The sequence below is a fragment of the Ciconia boyciana genome, chromosome 1 (assembly GCF_034638445.1).
Source record: "Ciconia boyciana chromosome 1, ASM3463844v1, whole genome shotgun sequence".
NCBI lineage: Eukaryota > Metazoa > Chordata > Aves > Ciconiiformes > Ciconiidae > Ciconia > Ciconia boyciana.
The window spans coordinates 110,935,276-110,951,727 of NC_132934.1; the positions used below are offsets into that span (position 1 = coordinate 110,935,276).

At 35.8% G+C, this 16,452-nt stretch overlaps 1 protein-coding gene across 1 annotated transcript in view; it reads right to left on the reverse strand.

Moving 5' to 3' along the window:
* Positions 1–16,130, reverse strand: part of TMPRSS15 (transmembrane serine protease 15) — a 58,120-nt gene extending 41,990 nt beyond the window's left edge. Inside the window, exons 1-9 of the mRNA XM_072852844.1 lie at positions 15,989–16,130; positions 13,348–13,478; positions 12,978–13,045; positions 12,093–12,137; positions 9,657–9,799; positions 7,896–7,940; positions 7,324–7,333; positions 4,822–4,916; positions 2,711–2,830 (exon numbers count right to left, since the gene is read on the reverse strand). Coding sequence (XP_072708945.1) covers positions 2,711–2,830; positions 4,822–4,916; positions 7,324–7,333; positions 7,896–7,940; positions 9,657–9,799; positions 12,093–12,137; positions 12,978–13,045; positions 13,348–13,478; positions 15,989–16,130 — 799 coding nt within the window. The remainder of the gene's footprint in view (positions 1–2,710; positions 2,831–4,821; positions 4,917–7,323; positions 7,334–7,895; positions 7,941–9,656; positions 9,800–12,092; positions 12,138–12,977; positions 13,046–13,347; positions 13,479–15,988) is intronic.
* Between the last annotated feature and the right edge of the window lie 322 nt (positions 16,131–16,452).

Genomic DNA, 16,452 nt, shown 5'->3' on the forward strand with positions numbered 1-16,452 from the left:
TCAAAGCAGTGGAAAAATTGGCAGGTATCCCAAACGTGCATACGGCTTATTACCACTCATTCCACTGGTTTTGCAAAGTCTGCTAAGAATTTAGAAAAGCTCTGAGTTTTTGGATGGAAAATTTTAAGACTGAAAATGTAACATAAGAGTCATGGAGCAACAATTTGTCCTCCAGCCAGAACTGTATTTCTGTAAGGTTATGAGCTGAAACTGCTAAACTAATGGTAACTGAATGAATTGCTTGGAAATACCAGGCATCAGTGAAGATGAACAGAGGCAAATCTTCCAGCTCCCTGAAGTGGACATTCTGTATATTTTTACTTGTATGCACATTCCTGAAATTTTCAGCTCAGTTGTGCATATTCTTTAGTGACTGTTAAAATGCTGATTAAGAAATAATATCCTCAGTTACAAAGGAGCAGGGTATTCATAACTTATATTTGGTGGAGATTCAGGGAGAGATGCAAAGCAGATCTAAAAGCCATGTGCATAAGAGGCTATGCCTCATCTGAAAAACTCTGCTCAAGCACAATTCGTAACCGCTGTATAGCTTCCAGGGCACAGCTGAGTCATGTCTACATAGCTTTGACTGCAAGTAGGTGAGCTTATTTTTGCCTGTATCTACCAATGTATGAATATCAACTAAATTATGTCCTATATAACAGGTCTGACTGTAATATCTTTAATAAAATGTGAGCAAAACTTGTAAACTAAGACCTAATAATTCATAGTAACTAAAACCCATTCATTTTTATGAGATGTATAATACTAATTTTTAACTATAAGGATATGAACTTTTTTATTTAGCTATATCTAAAATAAAATAAAATAAAATAAACAAATACCCTAAACAAAATCCATGTCTCAAAACAACAGTATGATGGTAGAAATCAATGACTGAATAACTCTTTGGGGTTGTGCTACCTTAATGTTTGCAGTGGAACGAAGGTCTAGCTGAGGCTACTTTAGGACCTTCTGATTTCCTCAGCTGTAGATGGACCTGCTCAGAGCCATCATTGTTATGATCTAGCTGCATGCAGATCATGTTATTCTAAATAGACATTTAGGTGTATTTCAGTGGATATTCTACTGAAGTATTTTGATGGATATTTTCCCAAAAAAATTCAGCTAAGTCTCCCTACTGAGTTGGTGGCACTCAGAAAAATGCAGGTAATGGGCAGGTCTGCAATTCACCTTTTTTTTCTGAAGAAAATTCCACTTCAGCATGTCACCAGCCTTCCGAATCAGGCTTGCAGATTCTTTTAAAAAAATTGGTCTTTTACTTGCTTGTTTGTTTTTAAACCAGAGCCCAGCATTTTACATGTTTCTGAAAGCTCAGACCAGACTGCCCACGCTGTTGTTCTCAGGAAAGCTCAGAAGGCTGTTCTCACAGCAGAAAGGAAATAAGCTCTCCAGATTTCTAGCACCAGTTTCTATATTTAAAAACCAACCAACCAAAACTCTCAGAGAGTTTATTGTTCCAACTTCTCCTAAAACATTTGCAAAGTTCTCTTTGCAAGAAAACTTTACAGACTTTTAACTGAGAGCTGAGACTGTGAAGAGCAATGCAGGTAACATTAACACACATGCCTCCCCACCAAAACACTGCACGTGCACTTTGGTAAGCAACAGCGTAGTCAGACTCCTCGGTACAATTTCACAGTGTTCACTGCTACATGGAGCAGTGGCTGCTCTGCACAAAAGGGTGCTCAGGGAAACTAGGCAGTCAGATAAAGGCAAACAAACTCACTGGCGCTGAAGGAGATAAACTTTTTCCCTTAAAAACCAATCAGGTTTCAGGTTTGTAAGATTTTCACAGAATCACAGAATGGTTGAGGTTGGAAGGGACCTCTGGAGGTCATCTGGTCCAACCCCCTGCTCAAGCAAGGCCACCTAGAGCTGGTTGCCCAGATTTTCACATCATCATCTTGCAGCTCTCACTGTGGTGCCAACAACTCAAATATTTGTGTCAGAGTCATACAGACACTCCCATTCCCTAGCACTCGGTGTAGTGAGATGCAGGTGGGCAACCCACAGACAGAGTTAGAGTTCCTGCCAGGGCTCCATCCTGCCGTGACAGCAGTCACACTTGCCTGCCCTGGCTGCAAGAGGCTGCCACTGCTCCCCGCCCCATGGAAGTTTCTGGATGTACAATATCAATGTACCTGAGTGTACATAGTAACCTGGGAAAAGCTGTTTGTAGTGTTTTCTATGATGATATTCTTAATGCTGGAATCAAAAGAGAAACCTCTTTTCTGACTCCAAATATGCCATTAGGTTGATTCTGATACTAGGTAATGTGACTTCATATCTGTATAGGGTCATAATTTTAATTTATTTGGAAAGAACATTATTTGATTTTACTGGTACACAACTTCATATGCAATGTCTATACTATTTTATAATTTACATTATATTTATTTATATTAATATTTATACAGAAACAATAATTTCCATATTATTTTCTATTAATATAGCCAGATTGTAATATTTATTCATTATTTATTAAGCATATTCTTCATTAATGAGCATTTTAAAGAAAATTATTTCTATTTACAAGATAAAGATTATAACAATCATTCTTGTTATTATTTTTAGTAGAATTGATTTGGACTTCACTGTGCAGTTTATTGACTATAAACTACTTACAAACTACTGTCAGGTTTAAGTATGTTTAACAAGACTGACTGACAGGGGTTTACATTCTTACCACATCTTTTTTCAGATTCATCTGAACCATCCGGGCAGTCCAAGACTCCATCACAAAATAAATCTTTTCTAATGCAGGTTACACCATCATCACAAAGTTCAGCAGGTGGCAAACACTCAGCTGAAATAATAAGGACAACAGCAATAACAGCACAGCAGTAATGCACTTTCACTACAAAGGAAAATTGACTTACCTCTGGTTACTCTAGCACAAATCAAATCAACCACTCAATTGTGTTTTACAAAACTGCATTTTTAGAAGCCTGGAGTGAAATATGACATACTAAAAAGACAAATTTGGCACAAAATGGAGGAAGTTCTCAGAAGTTACATATTTTTTGAAACTAAGCTTGAAGTAGGGCTGGAAGAAAATTTCCATGAATTCCCATTTCCTTTCTCTACCCAAATAAACTACATTATGCAATATAATAAATGACGTTTTCCAATTTCTTATGCTTGAATAACATGAGAAAACTGTACTTTGGTTTAAATAACAATGAAAAATCTCTTGTTTTAGTTGAATGCAATTTAATTTGGTTTCTTCAACTTCACATCACAATGTTGCACTTCATCATGCTGAAGAATCTCATTTTTTAATGGTACATCTTGAAAACAAGAGCCTTTAAGACTGGATTTTGAAATACCAGGAATATCAGAAACCCTGTTCTTTTCAGATTTGCAAATTAAATTTATAAGTTAAGAGCAAATTTCTGCAAAAAGAATAAATGGACAGATCCTTAAAACTGTGGAATCTCACTAATAGTATTTTCCTAGAACATAAATGTTCATCCACTGCAAACATGCTCTTTTAGTCTTTAGATGGTTTTGGTCTTAGATATCTGTAGAATTCAAGTAGATCCTATTAAAGTGAAGGAAAACATGCAGCTAAAATAAGCTTTAGATAACTAATAATTTCAAAATTATTGAAAATTGCATTAAATTCTATGGAAACGATTCACCTAGCACTATTCACATAGTTCCTTTTCTTTACTTCAGTAAATGCTTAATGGAAAAGGTCAACATTTCTTATGCAAGAAGGAAAAATATTAATTTGTAAAACTGATCTTGCAGCCTCTAACCATTATTGATTGATTTATTTTTTCATAAAACTGTTACTTCTGTAATCAGATTAAGTAAATGCTTGTATGATATTGTATGATACCAGTATAAGTGACAAAGACTGAAATTGGTTTGGACGTGTTGTAGCATTTCAAAGTGCTTTACAAAACACTTTCAGTGTTAGCAATGCAGACAGTGTAAAGCAAAAGAGCTGCCATTTTGCATCCAATTGGTAATTGAAGCAAACCAAACATACTTTAGTCAAGCGTTGGAGGTGATACAGTGCCAATGAATAAACTGCCACGGTGCAGAGGTGCAACTGTGCATTCTAGACCCAGAACAAAACCCCAAACAATAATCTAGGAATATGTATTGCACAAGCCCAATATGCAAGAAAACATTGTTTACATATGACATGATCAATTCTAGTTTTAGTCTTCACTCAGAAAACTAAACAGCATTGCCACCTGCTGGATAGAAAGAAATTAACTTTTTCTGGTAAAATATTTTGACTTTTTTTTTAAACAGCAAATTACCCTAAATTGCAATGTAATTCCTATACTCAACTAAAAAATGGCAGTAAATACATTAGATCCGTTTGAAAATGCTTATAAATGTCATATATATTTCACCATTTAATAAGACTAGGGGAGGATTTCAAAGATTCAGACATCTTTGGCTTTCTGTCCATTGGAAGTCATGGACAGAAGAGTCCATGGACAGAGAGTTTGCTAACAGGTTTGGTTTTTTTTTTGGAAAGCCCCAAGAAATAATAGGAAACAAAAATGAGCAGTCAGTATGAGCAGTCAATATATACATCAATATACACAACATATATACCATTTTTGTAGAATGTACAGTCTTAGAAGTCCCTTCTCTTTGAGGAGCTCTCCTTAGTCAAATCAAAGGTAAACCAAAAAAAATCATGTATTTGTAGGAATGGGATGTGAGAATGGAATGATGTGAGAAGAGGCTGTATGCGAAGAGTGTAATTCTAAGATCACAGACCTTTTCATATAACTTCCCTGCTTCTCCCCATACATAGTTACCTACATGCAGTTGTTGAGGACTTGCTTGTGGTCAGTTGTCCTGAACCTGGGCAAATACAACTCAAGGTTAGAACTCTACTTCTTGCTCTCTGGGACCACCTCTGTAGTTGCTTGGGCAGAACTAAGCAGCAGATAGTTGCTCTTATGTCCGCATTATTTGCTGTATTCCCAAACCCCAGCTTAGGTAATGATATGGTAACACCAGCTTGAGTGGCTTGATCCTGAAGGTCAAATGTCACAATAAGCATAAGGAAAATAACATGGAATGCAAGTGTATTTTAAATCTCATTCTTTTACCTCTAGTCACATGTTTTTCAATAATTTCAAAAGACTTTTTCTTCCCCCCCCCCCCCCCAAATAACAGCAATGCTTTCTTGTCTTCCCCTGGTATGTAAAAGTTCTGACCTGAAGTTGGTGTAATGAGATTGTAATGAGATCTATTGAAACGAGACAAGTTATGACAACTTTAATATTAGTACTGAAATGTATATGCACATTTTCTTATAAATAACATTGCTCAACAAATCAGTTATCATGGTGTGAGGAGAGGAGCCTCAAAGCTATCTAGTATTTGTATATTTACATATACTACATATACACACACACAAAAAATACATATACATTGTATATATGTGTGTATATATATATGCATTTATTGATAGTCTAAGACATATATACCTCTATATTTTATATATATTATACATATATAAATACATATATATATGTATTTATTGATAGACTAATATATATGTATATGTGTATATATAAAAATAGATATACAATGTATATATAATATACATATTAAAAAAAATATATACACACATACATACCTGTGTGTATACATATTTACACATGAACAAATGCCTAGGTTCATAAGTAGATTTTTGTTAGTCATAGTAAACTGCAAAACATTCTGGAAAAATGGAATGCTTACTTGTGATTGCTCCAACACAACTTCCACTTAGCGGTCCTTTTAATAGCAATCACTGAGGATGCCCTCAGTGCCACTGAGGATGGCATTTCCAGCTCCCAAATAGTCTTTCTTTTCCTCTTTGAATTTGCATTAGCATCCCTGTTTACTATTTTTACTTTCTAAATAAAGACTCAAATATGTAAGTAGGATGATGATGCCCTCAGCTGAAAAAGATCCCCATGTCACTACAGTTAATAGATCCTGTCCCTTAGTTTATAAGATGAAGGGCCAGAAGGAATAAAGTGAGAGATGTAGTAAGGCCTTCTCTATAGTTTGTCATCTGTCGGTTTTGCTGGCAGAAGTTGCTGATCATTGGCCATCACAGACTTACTTTTACTAGATGTTCCTGCTCTCCCAGACCTACTAGTGCACAAACTTGCATGAGGACTTCCTAACAATTTTCTATCAATACATGCTGATTTAGCACACACTATTAAGCTAAGCTAGGCCATTTTGTATTAAATGGATTATGGAGCATTCTATGTCAGAAAATTTAAGGACACAGTTCCTCTGGCAGAGAGAGAGGAGAGCCCAGCAGAAGGTGCAGAGAGCATGCAGCTGGATGGACTGTTCTCACACAGCTACATTCAGAGAAGGAAGCTTCATTCATAGCTTCACAGTGGTTTCCAAAATGTTATATACATATGTATTTACCTACATATCTGTCTATATATTTTCTAAAGGTTCACTATTTTGGAAGGAATGAAACATTCAAAGACCTAAAACATGAATGTATTCATGAGCAAGCAGTTCTAATAAAACAATTATCAGGAGCCTACATCTTGAAGACTGTTGAAAAAAATTGGGATTGTTACAGGCACTCCCAAAAGCGCATGCGCAAGTTGACAGGAAAAGCCATGAAAGGAAAAGCACAGGACAGTGACAGAGGCATCAGTGGTGTAAGCACAAATCACAAATGGTCAGTTACTGTGTGATCTCACTAAAGTAACTCATGAGGTGGATAAGGATGGTTTTAGGGTCAACAGAGACAAAACCCAATCATCCAGCAGATGTAAACATACCACATTCGGTAAAACTTGTGATTTGGAATGAAACAGAAAAAGCAAGGAAGCAGACAGTGTTAGCAAACATACAAAAATGCCCCCAAGCAGACCCAAGACCAAGGGGGAAGGAATCCACACCCGGAACATTATTCCCATTCTAGCCTGGGCTACTGACAACTCCCAACTCCCCGCTTCCTCTGGCACCTCCCCCCCCCCTCCCAATTTCTTCCTGAGGATGATTACCAACATTGAACTTAGAACTCAAGGGAGCACTGAGATAGCATACCAGAGGAAGGGATAGACAGGAAAAAATATGTATGTTAGCACTCTTAACTGTATCATTGGGAATAAACTGCAGTAATTGTACACTTCAGACTATACACGTTAGTAGCCCTGTAACTAGACTAATAATAACTCTTTTGTTGTTATGGCTATAATTAGACTATCAATAAATACTTGGCTCCTATATTCATAGGTGCATTTCTTTAGCTCACATAAATTGCATGAAGCTCCTGGTCTGGTACCCTGCCCTGGAGAATCTGTATGCGATAATTTGTATGCAGTTTGTATGCGACAACTCTATCTGCATCTAGTGCTACAAAGCACCTACTGTATTACTCAGCTGTCTGACTGACTTTTGGCAGGTTGGTACTCAGGGAATTTGTGAGACCAAGGAGTTGTGTCTGCTTCATATCCTATCGTCATAAGACTTCCAGTGATAGTGGAAGGAAAGTCTATCAAGCAACATTGCTCAGTCTATCAGTAACCACAGCAAGAGAGTAGAACTCCCCAGCCTCATCTACCTGCCTAAATCCGTGAAAACATCAGCTCATGACTCAGCTGGTTGAGGGAGACTCAGCTTTTGTTTTGATCCACTAATTAAGCTCTTAGGGCTTTTGTACAGACTTCAGATTACTGCTTTCTCAAACGGCCAGAAACAATGAAGGGTGGCTAACTATCACTGAATGGACCCTAGCAGTCAAGCCCTAACTACAGCCAAGGCAGTTTTACTAAGTTATACCAGTTGAACAGCAAGTCTTATGTTTCTTCATGTTGTATTGGTAACAAAAAAATAGTTTATATTTTGTGAAAGATACTGACCTGATGAAGTTAAAGGTATCATTGTAGTAAGATTTTCAGCAGCTACTGGAAGAAAGCATAAACTTCTTTTATAGCACAGTATCTAGTTTTACACAACTTAGAGAAAGAAAGGTTAACCAAAAAAAATCAGCTGTGACTATTTCTCTTTGAATCACTAGCAGTGTCCCACTTCCCTCCTTTTGACCATCTCACTCTGTTCCCAGACTTTTCTCAAACGCTATGATATTCCTAAGGAAGAAAGGTCTGTATTAATCGCTTTGAATCCTTAATCCCTATTCCTTGTCTTGCATATAAAATGTCTTCATCTGGGAAATCTCGGTCTTGACACTTTTTATACTATGGAGATTTTCAGAGCACCTGTGTCTTATAGAACAGTATTTAGATCACATAAATGGGTTAAAATTAACCTGGGATAATTTGCAAGAAAGTAAGTAACTTTTAATCACTGTGAAAACTGGATTTCAAGCAAGTCACACCTGTGTTGTAGTTCCCTCCCTCCCTGAAATAGGAATAAGACTTCTCTTGCAGAACATACTGAGATATAGGATGCAAAAGTGCCATATATGATTATGATTGTTAATTAGTTACAGTTGTTATTTTATTGAAACACTCCTGATGGAATGGACAGATGATATCTCAGGTGAAAAGAGGCATTTTAATGATCCACAGCAAGAAAAGTTCAAGTACTTCAAAGTTCATCAATAGGTATACAACCTTTTAAAAAGCTCTTCATAATTTTCTTTGGTGGCATTTTTGTAGTATAATGAGCAATCACTTTCCACAGTGATGTGCAGTTATTTAGAACAAATTCTTATATGTGGTGCAATAGTAAAGAGAAATAAAGACGTCAAGATTCTGAATTTAGCCTTTGAATATCTGAAGTACTTAGCAAAAAATGCACCTTTTAGAATAGAGTAAGAGACATTGCACACCAGATGTCCCACTCCTCTTAAAGCAATCAGTTGCTACTTAATAGTGTCTCCAGCAGGTCTTCAAATGTCAGCTAATCAACTTCCACTTCAAAGGATTCAAATTACTTTTTATCCTCATCCTCAGTGAAGGTCTGTTTTGAAGCTTATTGAAGTAAAAGCAAGGATTCCCATTGATCTTGTTGGGCTTCCACTTAGGGTTTGATAAATTTTCTCATACTTACATAAAATCACTATATTTGTATATTTGCAGAATTTAAAACTACCTAGTCTTTAAAGTCACATTTCTTTTTTTCTATTTACACTTTACCTAAGCTTTAGAGGAATATGAAGTCAGTTCCTTGGGCGTACTTTTTCAGAAGCCACACTCTTATTCAGTTTGTTGTTCTTACTGACATCTTTTCAATAAATGAGTCTTCACTCACTGTGAGGCTGAGCCCTTTTTGTTATTCTTTAGCAAAACAAAATGATAATTGCATTTACTTATGAAACAACACTGTTGGGGCTTAATTGCTTTAATTTGAGGGATAACAAAATTACAAATGTTATGCTACATAAAAGAGATGAAATTGAGTGGTTTTCACTGGGAAATCACTACTTTGTCCTTTACTCCCTCTTTAGTGAACATACACAATGCTGACTCATACTTTCTAGTTGACAAGGTTATAAATGGTTCTTTCAGCTGCTACTGAAAGTTCTGTAACGTGGAAGGAGGGCACCCGTGAGCATGAGTAACAATCCCTCCATAAGTAACAATCCCATTAAAGTTTTCATTCATATTACCTGTAGTTCTCAAGGATTTATATAGAGAAAAAATGTTTACGAGCATTACCTGTGATTTGTATGCTGTTCACATCAATTTTCAAAGTCTGGGTAAGATCAGTTTTATTTGTGTTGATACCCAAAAGCAGCTCATTTTTTACTTTCTCAACTGTTACCATCTTGGTAAAATAAAGGTTGAAGATCACAACAACACTAGCAATACAAAATAGAGAAAGTGATTAGTTACACAAGCTAATGAAGTAAATCTGACATATGACTTATGATCTAGACAATATTTAATTCCAAGACAGGTTCCATTTGCAAAGTCAGAGTATCTTTAAGTGTTGTCTGGCAAAGATGACACATAAAGAAACATCTCTTAATTATCAGGTAGGTTTGAACCTTTGGGAAACAGGTTTTTTTCTTTATCTACTCTTATTTTCACTGTGGAAAAAAACAAAACAACATTCATATGAGTTGCTGCAATGGAGCTGAATTTGAATAAACTAAAGGAGAAGTAGGTTTATTGTTATTCAACAGGTCTTCTAGTTTAAGCCCTAAAATATTGATGGTGAACCTTGAAGTGTTATGAAAATTATATAATATATTCATGTTACAAAAATATAATATAAAGTGATCACTTCCATAAAGCAAACATCATCTGTGAATTCTGCATCTGTGAGGATCTGCTGTGTGACTGCCTGGATTCTAATAAGGAAACAGTAATGGCTGAAAGCACAGATATTTTGAAATCAGTGGTTAAACTACGTTTAACTTCTATGGTGCCTGAATTTTATCCAGAGTGTTGTCTGTTTGCTCTCTCCCATCCCTTCTAGATACTATTATTAAGTTTTATATTTGTAACTAGATTAAGGTAGTATCAAAGTATGATGCTTGCTAAAGAAAAAGTTTTTCTCCATTTACTTAAATTTAGGCGCAAACTTTTTTATTCTTAAGCATTTATACTACCCAATTGCAACTGACTCAGCAGTGTTTTTTGATAAGGGGTGATTAATCCTGCCATTTTGCTGAGCATAGTTTGCAGTTTGCAATATATGGAAAAACTCTCCTCTTTAATTCTTACATGTTTCTGATAACCTCTAGGCCATGCTGAGCAAACAAAAGCTTTTATTGCTATCCTTGTGACTCAGCAGAGTTTCAAGGGTGAAATAACAAGGAGATTGCCCAAAGGGGTAAACACTTTTAAAATGAAAAGTCAACTAGAAAATAATTTCTGAGACAAAGTAATATTTCAGGTACTATTTCAAAGCAGAAATGAAGACAAATCCTTACTGATGTATTGAAAGCCAGATCCAACATTCACTGACATCAGGGTTTCTGTGATTTCTGCGGTATTTGTGTCAAGATACAGGGGTGGAATTGGTTTTACCAAATATAGATGTTTACAGTGCAGATATCTAGATTCCCATTGTAGTTGATGGAAAGAAATAAGCTGTTCTTTGGCATAATTGATCTCCTTCTAAAAAAGACGTCTAAATTGATCAGATGAGAAAACTCTAAAAACCCGTCACTTACAAAGAGAGTCTTGAGCAACTAGCTCAGAGAAGTCTCCATCTTTGATGCCCAAATTTTGATGAGAATAGTTCCATTCTATGTGCAGAAACCAAATTGTGCTGATTAGATCTACCTTCACAAGGACAAAAACCTGGAAGTGACCTACTCCTACCACTGTGTACTCCATTCCCTTGATGTTATAAAATCCTTCATAAAGCAATCATACTCCACCTTTCTAACTAATTAGGTTTATGCCCTCAGTATTCCAATCAAAAGATTGCTCTAATTCAAATCTGCTTCCCATTTTCAACATCCATGTATTCATGGTTGGCTAATATCCATTTTTCTTTTGCAAGCATGGTCATTCAACTGAACTATCTCCTCTGGATATTTATCCACTTTATGTGTTTACAGAAAACATTCATATCACAAGAACAGCTGGTATCACAGAATTGCATCATCTGTTGTCATATAATGTGCACTTTTCTTTAATTTTGTGGTCTCACCTATAAGATAACTAATTATATAATCCAATCTTAAGGTTTTCCAGTTCTTCTAGGGTCTTAATCTCTTGTCCTCTCTTTTGTTCTTGCCTATCACAATGTGCCATCAGACCTTTCTTTATTTAAAACTTAAGTTACTAATGATAATGTGAGATCTGCCCCCAGTCTAAGCAGCTTTCCACAAACAAACTCTGCACAAACTGATATCCTTTCCTTTCTAGCTAGTTTCCTACCTACTTCACTGTCCTTACCTTTCCCATTTTTCTTTCTAAATTGACAGTCCCAAGGACATTTTTTTTCTTCTAATCCTAAAGGATGTTTCTGGAGGAAAGATATGTCTTGAAGCTTCATATACTCTTTAGAGGGCCTTATCCAGTCCCTAAAGATGTATTTTTTCACCTATTCACTGCCCACAGAAGAACTTTCTAAATTAATAGCATCATTGTCTCTTGCTCATATTTTAAGTAAACTTTGTCATATGCAATTACCCAATCTCCGACTTCTTGAATCTTTCACGGCTGTCTTCAGATTTCCTGTAGAAAAAAAACCCCAACAATAAAAGAAAACACCACACAAAAGCATGTGATTCCCCTTGAGTTTATAATGTTGTGGACAGGATGGAAGCATGTTCTGAAACTGTTTAATAATGGGAGACAGTATTACATGTGTTTTGCTGAATCAGGACCTATTAAGAACAGTGCAGATGGAATTAACACTACAGACCTCACTGCATATACTGGACTTTTTTGCCAGATGGCCTTCAGCAGGACAAGCAACATAATAGGATATTGAAAAATGAGGTCAAACAAGCTTTAATAAATGAAGCAGGTCTTACTGTCCTATTTTATGGACTCTTTAGGACACACAGGATGTAGCTTTACCTGGTGTCAAATGACAGCCTCACTTGCTAACACCCTAAGGAATATGACAAGTGGATCCATGTCCATGGGGGCACATGAGTGTATTTCCATTCATCTCAGCTTATGCTAGCAGATCTCTAACCTGAACTTTCTTCTAGATGGCAAGGGCCAACAACCCTGCAAACATAGCACAACTAATAAACCTTGGGGAAAAAAAAAAGATTTTAGCAATTCTTTAAAATATAGAAGTTTTGTGAGTTGGTCTTAGGGCTCAGCCTTACTGGTTTGGTCAAGGCATGGACATATAGGATTTCGAGAAGCAGGTTTGCCCAAGGAAACACATTGGTGTCAAACTTCCCACAGCAGCACTGGGAAGACATGATGTGAAAGGAATAACATAGGATGTTCCCAAGGATCTCTTGAAAAGCAAGGTATTGGTAAGCACTCCTGAGAGAAATAGCTAAGTGGAGACTTTTGACGTTTATTTGCAAAGTTTAATTAAACTGTACCTACGTGAACTGGGAAATTTCACATCTCTCAAATTTGTTTTTCAGATCACTTGCTTGAAGGACTTTTTGTATCTGTATGGAAAAGAGAAATCTTGAACCAATACAGTAATTAAAAATACACCCAGTTGCACACTGCATTCATGGTTTTAATATTAAATAATTTTTTCTTCCCAAATCTAGACTACAGAAGCAAACTTTTTCTTTGATGCTTCACTGATTTTCACAAATAAGGAATATATTGAGTTCTGACCAGGTTTAGGGCCTGAAATATCTCATTTTGGAGAGCGGAAAAAGCCATCAACAGCAGGTCATGTTAGTGAATTAATGTACCTACCACATACTCTTGAATTAACCAGAGACCAATAGGTTCTTACCAATTGTTCAACATCAAAGGCAAGGACTTTGAAATCAGCTGATGATCTGTTTTGCAAAGCAGGAGTGAATGATGTCCCAGAGAGTATTTTAAATGTTCCCAGGTAGCCATGAGTATTCCCATCTGCTTCAGCTAGATAATTAAAAATAAAATTCAATGTTTTGAATTATATAGAAATAAATTAAAACCATTACATTAGATTTTATTCCACACAGATCATCAATACAATAACTTTTAGCTTTCTGTTTTGCTTTGTAATCAGAGATGTTTTGTCTAGTGCTGATTTTTAAAAAGTGATAGACATTTTTCAGTAGTTTACAATAGTTACAACTGTAAACATATTTTAATGAATACTATCTGTCCTTGGTTCTCATTACTTCCAATTCTGTTTTAAATGCTGTTTTCCAGCAGCACTGTGAATGGATAAAGGGGACAATGGTACGTCCACTTATGTCTAACACAAAGGACAAAGATACATGGGAAGAATGACAGTTAGTGAATTATGAGTTTTTTGTGTGTTCTGGATTAAAAATATTAAGAATTACCACTTCACACTTTCTGTATTAAATGCTGTGCACTTTTTATATAAATGTGTGCTGGTTTTGATGACAGCACTGGAACACTAGTGTCAGACTAGTTAAACTATTTTTGACCTGACCTTTCTTACCAATACATGCATGAAATGCTGGGAGGATTTATGAGGAAACTAGATAACTGGTCCTTACTGCAAATTTAATCTTGATTTTTAATATATTACAGCATACAAGGTATGCATAAAGCGATTCATTATACATGAAAAATATTTCCTCACTGTGTAACACACTGGAAATTTTCAGATAAGACCTGAATTAATGGTTGATTGATAGAAAATGCCTTTTGCTTACCAGTTACAGTACCACTGGTATTTTTAGGTTGTGTTTGAAGGCATTAACATCCAAAACAAGTTTTAACACAAAAGCAGATAACTAATAAATACTAAACAGCTTGTGATGGAAGGCACAGCCTAGTGACACCAATTTGCTACTATCAACTAGTAACAGCAGACCACTTTGAGCTTCTTTGAAGGCCGTTTATCCTTACAACAATTGCAAATCTGTTTAAACAAATGTTTCTAAATATCAAAGGCCTTTTTTTGTTATATATGTCAAATATAATTTTTAAAAATATTTTATAATTATTATTTTTACATTATTAAATTCTTGCCTATTCATCTTCTAAAACCTAAGTAATTAATTTAATGCCTGTCTCTAACTAGATGCAATAATGCACAATCATTAACGTTAAGCTCATTTTATTTTACTCGAATGTGATAGTAGTCTGGTAAGAGGGGAAGAAGGTCAGTAGGGAGAACAAATTTTAAAATCTGGAATGAAAACCAATGACAAATAAAGGAATAAACATGAATATTCTGACAAAACAGGTTTGTTTTTTTTTTAATATGGCTTACAGCTAGTTTAGTCTTCATGTACTTCAGTATGAAATAGTATAGACTTTCGGTTAATGAAGGCAGCAAAAACTTCAATGTATCAGAATTATTTTTTCATTTACAAAACCCACCATAATAAAAAAATATATTTCTTGAAACTTTTGCCTAACCTGTTTCTTCACCCCATTTCGAAATATCTTTTTGCTATTAGATATGAGGGCTCCATAGACCTAAACACAATTCCTTCCAATCAAAAATGTAGATCACAGAGGAGTTGAGGTTGGAAGAGAGCTCTGGCGGTCATTTGGTCCAACCCCTCTGCTCAAGCAGGGCCACCTACAGCCAGGACCATGGCCAGGACCATGGCCAGACAGCTTTTGAATATCTCCAAGGATGGAGATTCCACAATCTCATCAGTCCTTCACTGGGCTCTCTCCAGTAGCTCCATATGTCTCATGTTCTGGGGAGCCCAGGACTGGACACAGTACTCCAGGTGTGGCCTTACCAGGGCACAGTTAACATATATGCACAAGATCCTTAAACCAAAATTTCAGTTGCATTTGAAAATCATCCTACATTGATTTTTTAGTTTAGTTTACTTTGAGTATCAGTAGCTTGATTCTATCACATTCTGAGCATTGGCTAAATATTAAGAATGACTTCACCGTAACTTTACATAGGGCTGGGAGCTGACTGTCTAATGCAGGATCTGCCTCACACCAATAAATTACTTTAAAATATTTTTTTTAATAAAAATTAAAAGATTCCAAGAGATGTAGAACACCTAAAGCTCCCCACGGACTTCAGTGGATTATCAATGTCTTTCTGAGTCAAACCTCATACATGGAGAAAGAAGAAAAAATTCACAATTTGCCATATTACCTTCTCTAGTTGATGAATACAGTTGAATAACCAAAGCTTTATAACTTGCATTGCATTCCAGGGACCTCTGCCAAAGTCTAAACCATGAAAATTCTTTTCTATGGCTTCAGGACATGCTTCAAGTGCTTGTATTTTTGCCTATTTTTTTCACATCAGTTCCCAGGGGACAAGAGGAAGAAAACATAGAACGAGAAAACCCACAACACAAAACCCCCCCGTACCATTAAAAGCATAGCATGAAATATGAAATATAATTAAAATGACAACACCACTGGCTTCAAAGTCTGAATGTCTACTGAAGAACTCCTGAAAAGGTTAAAGGTTGGCTACTTACCTCGTTCTAACTCCTGGATTGATAACCATGAAAGTACAATCAGTCCAACAGAAATACACACAAAAACTGCAAGCAGAAAAGCAAACATAATTTCATAGTAACTAAGAGGAACATATTTCTTATCAGATTTTTTCAGCTTCATTTCAGTCTTGAAAGCTTGTGTGAATTAAGGACTGACAAAAGACACAACTTGAAAAGGAGGGTAATAATCCACATGAACGGATATTTATAGGAGACGGTTGTAAATTAATTATGCCATAAAACGTCATTGACATAGGTTTTTAAAACTTTCCTGAAGTCATATTCATGCACAAGATATGCAAATATGAAGAAAAGAAATCTTCAGAAAGGAAGCACTTAAAATTATGCCTCAGATAAAGAATAAGCAAAACCACAGAAATTTAATGTTGGTCACTGGATTTGCACTATTTCTTGTCATTTGATATTTTAAAGTGAAAGTTAAT